This window comes from Sminthopsis crassicaudata, chromosome 1, assembly GCF_048593235.1.
Source record: "Sminthopsis crassicaudata isolate SCR6 chromosome 1, ASM4859323v1, whole genome shotgun sequence".
Taxonomy (NCBI): Eukaryota; Metazoa; Chordata; class Mammalia; order Dasyuromorphia; family Dasyuridae; genus Sminthopsis; species Sminthopsis crassicaudata.
In genome coordinates this window covers 476,928,831-476,942,058 of record NC_133617.1, presented here as the reverse complement: position 1 = coordinate 476,942,058, position 13,228 = coordinate 476,928,831, and the positions used below count along the sequence as shown (strand labels likewise).

General features: G+C 36.3%; 1 protein-coding gene across 3 annotated transcripts in view; it reads left to right on the top strand.

The window, feature by feature from the left end:
* Positions 1-13,228, top strand: part of PRKAR1B (protein kinase cAMP-dependent type I regulatory subunit beta) — a 242,001-nt gene that overhangs the window by 139,214 nt on the left and 89,559 nt on the right. For all 3 annotated transcript variants that reach the window (XM_074281089.1, XM_074281091.1, XM_074281090.1), the window contains 2 exons: positions 948-1,009; positions 1,721-1,767. In XM_074281089.1, the coding sequence (XP_074137190.1) occupies positions 948-1,009; positions 1,721-1,767 (109 nt within the window). The remainder of the gene's footprint in view (positions 1-947; positions 1,010-1,720; positions 1,768-13,228) is intronic.

Genomic DNA, 13,228 nt, shown 5'->3' with positions numbered 1-13,228 from the left:
GGGTGATTTTTGTTTTTAACAACAGTCATTTCCATAGAATCCTACCTTAGAATAGAGAAATATAGTTAAGTAAAAAACAACAAAACTATTTTGTCTTATAGCACATGCAACATTTCTTATTTTTTTTTATTGTCTCTGCTGAATCAGACTGGGGGTGGGTGGAGGTAAGGTGTTTTTCATCAGCAGTACTCTGGAACTTAGATTGGTCAGTGCATTTAATTTAAATACTTATATTTTTCTGTGCTATTTTCCTTGCATTATTGTAATCATTGTGTAACTTGTTCTGGCTCTGCCTCCTTCTCTCTGCATCAGTCCTCTCCTTGTTTCTCTGGATTTTTTTTTTCTTATGGAACAGTATTATTTCATTACATTCATATGCTATGATTTGATCAGTCATTCCCTAATCAATGGGCATCTGTGATTCCTTAGGAGATGTATATTTACTCATCTAATTTCATAGCTCAACAAACATCTCCCTACCAACTTTGATTCTACCTTTGCCAACTCATTGTTGAACGAATTTAGAGCCTGTGCAATTCAATTTGTGTCCTGTTTGTACAGCCAATTTCACATGTAAATTTAGAAAATACGACATACAGGCTGCTTAATTTGCACAGTGTTTTCATTTCATGTGCCTTGTTCATATTAACTATAGTAAATTGTCAGTGGGTTGAATCAGCATGTTAAGCATTTCATATATTTCAACATTTAATGTCAGCTTCAAGGGTTCTGAATTTAATATGTCATTATTAGGCACATTCAAGTTTGCCCCTACCAGTGTTGGGTTTAAGCTGAATAAATTTTGTTTTGTTTTGTTTTAATTAAAAACAATGAATAGCCAATTCATTAATGAATAATGGCCATTAAAACAGTTTATTAACCTTTTACTTTAAAATGTAAAGAAGTATAACTACAACTTAAATATATATATATATATTTTTTTTTAGTGACATATTTGATGCCATGTTTCCTGTCACTCATATTGCTGGAGAAACAGTCATACTGCAAGGTAACTTTCCTCCTGTATTTTCCCTGAATAAGAGATAATATCTATAGGAATTTTACTACCTAATTCCATTTGAATAGAAATACTAAAAGAAAAGCATTTGTGTATTATAGAATTTATCCAATGTAATCTAAGAACAGTACTCTTAACAAATTGTTATAACGCTGTTTGTAATTTTCCCTATCCACTAGGAATTCCATATTGATAAGATTCAGAACGTTACTTTTAAATGGTATGAGAAGCAATTTTAATCATGCAATTTATCTGGGCATGGTGGTCCATGCTTTTACTTAGAGGTACTAGTAGATGCTGATTCTTGAGTTTTAGTTGAAATTAAAAGATCTGGGCTTTAGTGAGCTAAGTCAGTAGTGCCAATGTGATGAAGATTATGTAAGAGACAAACCAGCATAGATCACAAACAGAGCTGGGGAATGCTGTGCTGATCAGTAGTGGGGTCGGCATGTGAGTAGCCCCTGAATTTTATGGAGACTCAATGAAGAGAAAGAAAGAACATAGGAAAGAAGAAGGAAAAGAGGGGGGAAAAGGGAAAGAAGGAATGAGGGAATAAAGAAGAGAAGGAAAGAGGAAAGAAAGGAAAAATGAGAGAGAAAGAAAAAGAAAATGCTATTTGACAATGTGTATATAATTTACATATTTTAACTTTCTCAATACTTTATATATTATCTTTAAAATATTTTTTTTTTCCTTCTCTAGGAGATGAAGGTGATAATTTCTATGTCATCGATCAGGGAGAAGTTGATGTAAGTATTTTATATTAACCTCAGGAAAATATTAATTTTTTTTGCTTATGCTTTTCGATGACTAACTTCATTTATCAAATCTCATTACTGGCACCAATTAGCTCTTAGAAAACTCTGCTTGTGTGATATAGTTATCATAATTTTATGGGTAAAATTTTTATAGACTACAAAGGTACTCACTACAGTTTCTATAGAGCTTATATAATTTAGATTAATATTATTTGTTTTCTCTTTCCTCTATTCAGAAGTCTGGATTAATTTCCTTGGGCCTTGGTTTCTTCAAATTTAAAATGAAAAAAAATTGGACTAGATGGCCCCTAATGTCTCTCCTAGTTTTTGATCTATGATCTTATGGACATTGTAACAAAATCTCAAATAAATAAGTAATCCCTAATCAGGAAGACCTATTGTTTGCTGTCCCTCCTTCCTAGGTGGCAAGATCTTAAGAATAGAAATCATAATATAAATCAAATTGCCACTAATTGCCTCTGAGAAATCCTGTCAATGATGCTTCCAAACCTTTCTTTCTTCCCTCAAGTTTTCAGTGTTTTTTCCCAATCACAGCCTTTCTTAGACTCCTAGTTTATTAATAAAATAGAAGCAATCTATCATAAACTTTCTCGTCCCTTATTTTGTATCTTAAACTCCTCACTCCTTTTCCATCCAGCCTCTACTCCTTTAGGCCTATCTTTGAGGAAGAGGCGTCCTTTCTTACCATGGATATCTTTTCTCTCTGCACTGATAATTCCATCTTCTTTAAGCCTTTCCTCATCAATCATTCTTTTCAATCATTTTCTCCTCTCTTTATCTATTGGCTCTTTCTGCAGTGCCTACAAATACACTCAGATTTACCCCTTCTTTAAAAACCTTACTATGACCCTGCCATCCCCTCAAACTATTGTCCTATATCTCTTCTCCTTTCTCTGCCAGACTCCTGGAAAGATTGTCAACACTGATAGCTTCCACTTTCTTATCGCCCACTTTTTTTCTCAATCATTTGCAACCTGCCTTTTGACCCTACCATTCAACCAAAGCTACTCTTTTCAAGGTTATCAATAATCTCTTAATCGTTAAATCCAGAAATCTTTTCTGAGACTTCATTTTCCTTGATCTGCAGTTTTTGATACTGTTGACCTTTACTGTTTTGGAATATTCTCTCCTTTCTTACCTTCCATGATGCTTTTCTTGGTTCTCCTATCTATCTGACCTCTCTTTCTCAGTCTTCTTTATCAAATCTCCATCCATCTCCTATTCCCTTAAAATGGATTTGTCTCAAGGCTCTTGCCCTGGAAGCTTTTTTTTCTTTGCACACCTCTTTGACTCAGCATGCATAAAATGGAACTCACAAACTCTCTCTCTTTCCCAATTTCAAACTTCTCTATTTCTGTTGAGAGCACCATTACCTTCCCACTCACAGAGTTTCATAATTCTTGCTTCTTTCTCTCACGTAATCTACTGCAAATGATTGATTTTACCTCCACAATGTTTGATACTGTCTCCACCTCTCCACTCATGCAAGTGCTGATCTGGGCCCAACCCTCAGCACCTCTTTCCTGTACTACTATAATAGTTTCCAAAGTAGACTCCTAGCTTCCAGTCTATTCCTCTTTCAATCCTTCAGGCTGCCAAAATCAACTTTGTAATGCACCTTTCTCACCATGGCACTCCCTTGCTCAACAACCTTCAGTGGTTCCTTATTGCACGGTGGCAAACTCCTTAGACTGGCATTTAAGGATCTCTACACATCAGTCATCAGTACAATTAGTACCAATTTGTATAGTTTTGTACCAGTCATCTCTCTTTCTAACCTTATTTCATAACATTTCCTTGCATGGACTTTTTGTTCCAACCAAACTACATTACTACTTCTTTGTTGAACTCTATATTTTCCACTTCTGTGAATGTGTACAAGGAATTACTCATGCCTGGAATGCATTCCCACCTTGTCTCTACTCTCAGAATTCTTACCCTCCTTGAAGGTTCAACTTTGGACCCACCTCCTCTCTGAAGATTTCCTTATTCCTCCTCTCTGAAGATTTACCCACCCCTACTATTCTTATAATTCTTTCTCCTCCATTTTTTTCTTGCATAATAACTATTTGTGTGTATATTGTTGAATACTTGAGGGCAGAACATTTCATTTTTGCTTTTTTATGCCAAACATCAAGCACAATGCTTCTAGTTTTTATTAATGCTTCTTGAATTAAATAGAGAAACAAACAAACAAGCTATATTAAGAGGTCAGTTATTCCCCCAAAATGCCATTTTCCCAATAAGTATCTTACAGTTTTCCTGGCAAATCACAGAAAACTGTCAAAAGAATTTCTTTTTTGTTATAGTATACTCTTCTTTCCAGTCTTGCCACAGCTGGTGCCACAAAGCTGGCTGATTCTGTGGTTTGCCTAGGTACTGAACCCTCATGCAGTCCCAAATGCTAGAATATAGTTGTCAGACTCGATGGGCTGCATTCCCTCTTTATGAATGGCATTGTAAGACTGCATGTCACCTAGTGGAGTTGTCTCTGGGCTATTTAAAGGCTTTTTTCTTCTTACGGAACCTCAGGCAGCAGTTTGCAGCTATTTTAGTGAAAGTTATTACATTTAAAAAAACCCAACTTTTTTAGAAGTTTGTTCATGTCAAATTGACCGTCTAATTGTAGTCTGTCTGAGAACTGAAAAAACCTTACTTATACTCTGCCTCTGGAAGTATACTACTTACACAGGAAATCCTTCTGACTCATTGTTCCTATCTTGCTGGCAAAATGTCCTTGTTAAGTCCACTACACAAAAAGATTGTTGCATCAGAAAATTAAAAGGTAAAGCTATTTCCCTCTTTTTATTGAGCATTTCTACCTAAGAAAGTATCAGTTTATTAGCTTTGAGATTTCTGATGAAGGTTTTTTTATACTAAAAACCTTTAAAAAAATGTCGTCACTGGGTTTTGGATCTGTCTTAGCAAGAAACTGAGGCATGAAAAAGCTTGCTCATTGAGTTGACTATAACCACAAAGGAAGTCTGTGGTAGAGCTAGGATTAGAAGGCACAACTTCCTGGTTTTTTGTCCTGTGCTCAAACCATTTGACCACTTATTCATCTCCTGCTCGTAAGGCTTTTTTTTTTTTTTTTAACAAGATAGATAGAATGACCACCAGAAAGTATAGACATGGACAAGTACAAATATTAAGCTGGCCATTTGATGCATGAGAATGGGAACAATCTTCTTCCTCAAGGTTTAAGAATGGGACCTTTTTATGGGACTTGGTGTTGTAGAAAATATAGAAGTAGAAGAAATAGTTCCTCTTCTTTAAAGTTCATTTCCTTAAAGATTTTTCCCTTTAGGATCTTAAAATTTATTTGGAGAGAATGTGTGTCTGAAATGATGGAAGAACTAAAGGCAGAATTTTGTTGAATGATGAATTGTGACTAAGTTGCAAAATGCTATAGGAATTTCAGGGGAAGGTGATCAGGGAGGGCAGCCACCATTAGGAAAGATTTCATGGAGGAAATGGTTTCCAAGTCATGAACCTTTGCTTTCTCATGATTCACTTTAGTTTGTGGGATAGCAGAAAGAACACTGAACCTGGGGTAGAGAAATTTGGATTCAAATTCTTTGACTTCTATTCTTAGCAAGTCATTAAAAGGGATGCTTTGGGAGAATTTAGAAAGGGAAGCTGAGGCAGCATGATGGGGTAAAAAGTTGACCTCAGGTTCAGGAGGATCTGGGTTGAAATCCTCCTTTCCTCATATATACGATGATTCTGAATAAGTCATTTTAATCTCTTAATTCCCCAGGCAATTCTTTAATACTTATATCATCCAGAGAAGGTATTACTCAGCATTGGTAAAAAATTTTTTCACTGGAAGTTGCCTACCACCGTCAAATAAGAAGTTTAGGGTAGTCAGCCCACAGTCAATAAATATTTAAGTACTTACTATGTGCCCAGTGCTGTACTAAGCTTTAGTAAGAAAAAGAAAGGAAAAAAAAAAAAAAGTCCTGACTCTCAAGCATCTCACATTCTTATTTGTTTATTTATTTTTCTCAATAGTATTTCCCCCCCCAAATACATGTAGAATAATTTTCAACATTCATTTATGCAAGATTTTGTCTTCCAAATTTTTCTCCCCCTCCCCAAAGAGAACAAGCAATCTGATATAGGCTAACATATCCAAGAATCTTGCATTCTAATCTAATGCATGTCAATAGCATGTAGACAAGATATAAATAGGTTAGTTGGAGATAACTCTTGCAATCTGTATGCACAAAATGGAGAAATGTGGGCTAGACTATAGCAAGGACCTGAGGCAGACCCAGGTGAGATGCACAGCTAATAAGTAACTGGAGTCTTCTTGACCCCAGGTTCAATGCCCTATGACACCCCAATGCCAATTCTCCTGTCATGGGGTAGGGCGAGGTGATGGTGGGTCTTCAAGCAAAAGCTAGATGACCACCTACTGCTAGGAATGTTGCAGAGGACATTATGATTCATGACAGTTTGAGCTTCATGCCTCCTAAGATAAGATTCCCTACCAATTTTATCTCTGACCTTTATTAGCTGTGGGTTAATGGATGAGACCCTGGATCTCTCTGAACTGCAGTTGTCTTATTTGTACAATGGGAATAATACTACTTTTAATGAATTACTTTGCAAAATCTATTGTTATTTATTCTTGCTCAAGCCTATTCAATTCAATCTGTTTGGAGAAAGTCTGACTCAGGAGAATGACATGAATCACTCGCACATTATTCATATTAACAAAAGGAGGTTACTTAGCCATATTCAAGAAGCATATACCAGCACTTGGCTGAGGGTTGATAAGTTTCTCTTATCCCCAACCTCATCTCCCTATGGAAATATGTCTAGTCAATAGAGTTTGATGTGGCCTGGCTTTGGGACAAATGTCATTTGGGGAGATTTTTTTATGACCTTAAGTAGTGAGCAAGCCATGTTTATATGGCCTGAGGCTACAGGGAAGTTGTATTAATGGAGGCTTAGCTTGGATCTTGGGTCAGTCAAGTGCCAAGGACAGCTCTGTGACTTTATAAAGAAAAATTGAGACTAATCTATGTGGGAGCAAAAAGGAGGAGGGAGGACATGATTTAGAGAAATAGTGATCCTATCATATAAAGCATATAGGTATATATGGGTAAGGTACTCAAAGAGCTCATACTATCAACACCAGTAATTGGAGTCTTTCCTTGATACTTGAGTTCATACTCCTCCCTTCAGAATGATTCTAGAATAAATCTGATGGATCCTACATTCTTTCCCCAAGAATATCTTCTTCTTTACATTTTTTTTTCTATTAAAAATGGTAGAAATGATTAGTTTCCTATTTTGGTACTACAGAGTTATAATTACTACTACTACTATTACTATAGCCACAATTACATATGTATTTTCATCAAAGTGGACATTTCCCCACTAATGCAACTCTCAGACCCTACGACATCTCACTAAATGACTTTATGAGTTGTTAAGAATTCTATCATGCAATATCCATCTTTTTGGTGATAGGTATTTCTACATTAGCTGGACTCATCTTCAGAAGAAAGACTTTAGAAGGACTTTCAAGCAGCGTAGAACCTGCCAGAGCTTGATTTCTTCTGATAGGCTTTAAAGATCCTAGGTTATCTTTACCCCTTAAAGAAACATCTAAATAGAACTTTTATGGAGGATTCTTATACACAATGGATCTTAAAATTTTCCTCCACTAAAATAATGAAACATTTAAAAAGTTTTTAGAAAAGGATCATCCTTGTTTCCAATCCAGGAATTTTTAAAATTAGTCGATCTCCCCACAAAATTTCCTTATCCTTAATTTCTCAGTTCCAATGTACCCACTTGTAGTTCCTATCTTTTTAAAGAGAAAATAATGAATCATTATGGTTACTGGCCGTAATACTTGGTTACTGACTTGGGAGGCAGGATTTCTACAAGGTTATTTTAATTTCACCTCCTACATAAGAATTTTTTTGCTTCCTCCCAGTTAGTGTTTTCTTCTTTTTAAAACTATTCTATATATATATTTTTAAAGTTGATTTCTCTACCTACATATTGCAAACCTTCTTTGGAATGTGAGCTCCCTGTGGGCAGGGCTGGGTTTTATTTTTGTATTTCTATTGTTGTTGTTCAGTCATTTTCCAGTCATGTCTCACTCTGTGACTTCATTTGGAGTTTCCTTGGCAAAGATACTAGAGTGTTTTGCCATTTTTTTCCTCTAGCTGATTTTACAGATAAGGAAACTGAGGCAAATAGAATAAATGACTTCCCACGGTCACGCAGCTAATATGTGCTGATTTGAACTAAGGAAAATGAGTATTCCTGACTCTAGACCAAGCACTCTATCCACTGTCCTACCTAGTTACCCTTTAGTAGGCATATAATGCCCATGGTAGACAATTGATGCTTGCTGATTTGCATCAGCATTAAGGTTATTTTGAAGCTCATCTGAATAGAAATTAATCTAGATGGTTCCTAGTTCAGGGAAACACAGTATTTTGGGAATATGCTTGACCATTCAGAGATATCTCCCAAGTTTTTCCAAGTAGGAGAGTTGCAAATAATGTTTTTGCTTTGTTTTGTCTTTGTTTTTCTTTTTTGAAAAAAATCAGCACCTAGGGCTAGTTTGACCACTTCTGATCTTGCCTGATGTTGGGGAAGATGCCCAAGTCATGAAAATGGTTTCACAGCCCCTTCTTTCAGCTAACTACCTATTCTTGGGTTCCCCTTTTCTTGCATAAATGTGTTACAGCTGGCTTGTCTCCAAGAGTGGGGACATGTGGAGGCAATTTCATGAAGGGAAAAAATTAGGTCACTTTCCAGTAACTGGAGTTCTCCAAATATATTGTCTTGGCAGATTCAATCATCCTCTCTCCATCCCTCTACTAAGTTGCTTTTATACCTGTCTACCCATAATAGTTTGGTTAACTTCAAAGAAGTCCCTTCCTTGCATTACTTACTGATCATTAACTTGCCAGCATCAGCAATGGGAGCAGAGGGGGAGGAGACAGGAAGGGAATGGAACCTATCCTGTATGCCAGTAGTGTCAGGTTAGAGGACCATTATGCATCCGAATGGGACAATTCCATGTCTATGGGAAGTCTGGCAACCTGAGCCATTTTGGAGTTCCAGAATGAATGCATTAGCTTTTCTGGCTTCCATCAATCTAATCACATTTTCCAGCTATGTGATGTACTGAATGTAGGGTAGGGCTCTGGGTGTGGCCCTCTGAAGGAACCATATTTAGAGGCTTCTTACTGATGTGGGATGAACTTAATTTTCAATATAAATAGGAAGGTATGTGTAAATGAATAAGTTATAAAGTAAGAGTGTGGGCAAATGCCACATTGGAGGAATCAAAAGGTTCTTTGGATACTCAATATGGAACCTGGGATGAAATAAATGGGTTCTTGGGTAGTCTATTTGAGTTATGAGGATATATATTATAATAATTACTGTTATTACTGCTCACGGATATGAAATTGCCTGAGCAGGATAATCTAACCTCCACATTTCACCTCCTGGGTCTTACATAGTTCCTTTTGTTTATTTCTTTCTGTAAATTTACTTTTTCTTTTCAGTGTCTGCAGTAAAATAAAATAACCCCTGAATATGTGACCCAGATTGATGGGAACAGCTAGCCAGAAGCATTTCCAGTAGAGGCTTTCATATGCAACATGGGAGGTTCCCTAGGATGGCATTTTATGACATTGATGATCATTTTTATTGTGGGTAGTGGGAGGGAAGAAGCTTGACATCTGCATAATTGCATCTAATAAAAAAAACTTACCTTCCCCTCATTGGTTACCTCTAGGTCTTAAGAAGAATAATGGCCTATTTTCCTTCATGGATGTTAGGGGTGGGGACAGTACCTTTCCTAGCAGGAGAACATTTCTTTCGTAAATGTATCCTCAAAATGGGTCACTAAAAGGGAGGGAGCCCACTTGTGCAAACTCCTAAGCTGACCAGAACCACAGGTGAACTAATGCCAAAAAAACACTAGTTTTAAGTTTAAATTCTGGTTTTTGAGAAAGACATTAGAAATGCCTGCTGAGAAGTGTGTGTTGCCAAGAGCTGTAATCCATTTTTCTAAATATAAAGAAATCTTTCTATTTGTTTTATTCATGGAACAGAGCATTCCTCCTTAAAAGGTTGCTCCCATCCACCAATTTTTATGGGTTTAAAAAAAAGTCAGTTTGTTTAGTGCCCTCTTAGAGGTCTAATTCTTTCTTTAATTGTTTTCAGGCCTTTGTTATTTATAAAATTTTCTGTGGCACCAGCCTTGACTTGGTGTAGGAAGGCAAAAGATAGAGTGAAATGTCCTAAAAGTAAAGATCCTAGAAATAGGAAAAATTCATCAATTCAAAGCTTCAGAACAAGCCAAGGACCTTAGAGGCCATTTAGTCCAGTGATATTAAACTCAGTGGCATATTGCCTTAGAAAACCACAAATTGTTATATTGCTTTAAATTTTTGTTGTTAAACTTTTCCCAATTATATTTTAATCTGTTTCAAATTGCACCAGGGAATTTTGTAGCCCCATTAGCCAAAGTTTGACATCTCAATTCTAGTCTAACCTTTTCAATTCATGAAAGAGAAACTGAAATGCAAAGATGGCAAACAATTTAGATAGGGTCAATAGGTAATAAGTGTAGAAATGCACTTTAAATTCAGGTCCTCTATCTAGGACTTTTCTGAATTTTAATTGCTTTCAGGGTACAAGTTAAAGTCATTGATAGGCATGACAAGGCAAGGAAGATGTTTTTCTCTAGATTCTTTGCTTCAGTGTTCTTCTCCTCCCCCATATCCCAGTTTTCCAGGAGATAACTGGCAAAGAGAACTTCTCTACTTAGTTTTCTATCAATAACAAGATAAACACCTGTTCTTCAGTGAACTTGATGACCTGCCACCTAGTAGTATAGATCACATAACATAAAGTTAGGTATTTTTATGGATTTATACATTTGTTGATTTATATTAAAATATTAGTCTCAATCAAGAAATTGCCAACAATAATACATAAGTATTTTGCTGTTGAATTGTGTCCAACTCTTTGTAATCTCACTTGGGATTTTCTTGGAAGAGACATTGCAATGGTTTGCCATTTCCTTCTGCACCTCATTTTACTGATAAAGAAACCGAGGCAAACAGAGTGAAGTGACTTGCCCAAGGTCACACAGCTAGTAAGTATCTGAGATTGTATTATTCTGATTCCAGACTCAGTGCTCTATCTAGATGTGTGACTGTACAAGTCACTTAACACTTTCTTCCTCAGTTTCCTTTTTCTGCAAAATGTTGATAATCCTAGCATCTACCTCACATAATTTCATTGAGAAGATCACATGAGATAATATGTTAAGTGCCTTGTAAACCTTTAAAGTGCTATATAAATATTATTTGCTAGTATTAGATACAGCATGTAGTGATTTATTAATTTGAAAATGTTTCTATCTTTGACATGTTATATCTTTCAACTGATTATGAAATATTCTGGAAGCGTTTATATGTCATGAAGCTACATACCCAGTATTTTCTCCCCAAAGTTTAAAAATGATTTAATGGTTTTGTCTTTTAGACAAAAAAATAGACATTTATTTATAATGTAAACATTTATCATATAAGAATATTAATTTGTAGGCTTCTTATTTATTTATTTATTTATTTATGGGATTTTGTTTTTTCAAATACATGCAAGGATAGTTTTCAACATTCACCTTTGCAAAACTTTATGGTCCAAATTATTCTCCCTCTTTCTCCCCTGCCCTCTCTGCTAGATAGCAAGTAATCCAATATAATTAAACATGTGAAATTCTTCTAAATATATTTCCATATTCATCATGCTGTGCAAGAAAAATCAGATCAAAAGGGGAAAAACAAAAAGAAAAACAAATAAACAACAATAACAAAAAAAAATGAAAATACTATGCTTTGATCCACATTCAGTCTCCATAGTTCTCTCTTTGGATGTGGATGGCTCTTTCCAGCACGTCTATTATTGAAATTGCCTTGAATCACTTCACTGATGAAAAACCCAAGTCCACCACAATTGATCATCATATAATCTTGTTACCATGTACAATGTTCTCTTGGTTCTGCTCACTTCACTCAGCATCAGTTCATGTAAGTCTCCCCAGGCTTTTCTGAAATCAAACTGCTCATCATTTCTTAACAGAACAACAATAATGCATTACCTTCATGTACCTTAACTTATTCAGCCATTCCCCAACTGAGGGGCATCCACCCAATTTCCATGAACTGCATGGTAGTAAAACCACATGTGTTTGACTACTTGATGTAGGGCAAAGAGCAACAATGACTTTGTGACTGTAGATCAGTCTCTCAGCTTCTCTAAACCTCTGTAAAATGGGCATAGTAAAACTAATGTTGCCTCCCTTATAGAGCTGCTGTGAAAAACATATTTGCAAACTTTAAAAATGCTATAGAAATATGATCTATTCCAATAGAGCCAATTAAAAAGCACAGTTACCACTGTGCTAAATGCTGGGAGCACAAAGACAAACGAAATAAGGTCTGTCCTCAAGAAACTTACATTCTATCATGAAAAACAACATATCCACAGGAAGGAAGAAAAGAAGCGAGCTTTTGTTCAATGCCTGCTATGTGCCAGGCATTGTGCTTAAGCAAAAATAAGGAGCGCGTCTGTGGTGGCAACCTTGTGGGTAGAGATGAGATGGATTTGACTGACAATATTTGTTGATTGATTGGATATGTGGAGATTCAAGAGATTCAGAACTCAAGGATAATGTGAGGGTTGTACAATTGGGTGACAAGGAGGTTAGTGGTTATTTTAACAGAAAAAGAGAAATTTAGAAGCGGAGAAGATTTTTTGATGGGGAGAGAGGATCTCAGTTTTGGACATACTAAATCGAAATATTCAATAGGTAGGTGGAGATTTGTGTCTGGAGCTCCAGAGATTAGGGCTGTTTCTATAGAGCTGAGAGTCATCTTAATAGAGACAGTAATTAAACCCACTGGGACCTGAGGAGGTCACCAAACCAGTGAGTGAGTTTAGAGAACAGAAAATGGAAATGGAGACCTTGTGCACATCCACAATTGGGCATGTGTGAAAGTGAACAAAGGAGACTAAGAAAGGTGCCTTCAAACCAGTAAGAGAGAACACTCTTAGGAAAATCCAGAGGTGAGAGGGTATGCTGGTGAAGAGGATAAGAAGTAGGCAGAAGCTGCAGTGAGTTTGAGCAGGGTAAGGACTGAGAAAAAGTCATCAGATTTGGCAATTGCGATTCCTGGTAACTTTGGAGCGAACAGCTGCAACTGAATGATGAGATAAGATAATTGTATCAAAAAATAGTTGAAAAGTGAATGAGAGGTTTGCGTGTGGAGAAGAGTAGGCAAGGTTTTCTAGGAGTTTAGTTAAGACAATAAGGAAAGGGGCAGCTAAGCTAGATGGTGCATTGGATTCAGCACTGGTGCTGGAATCAGCA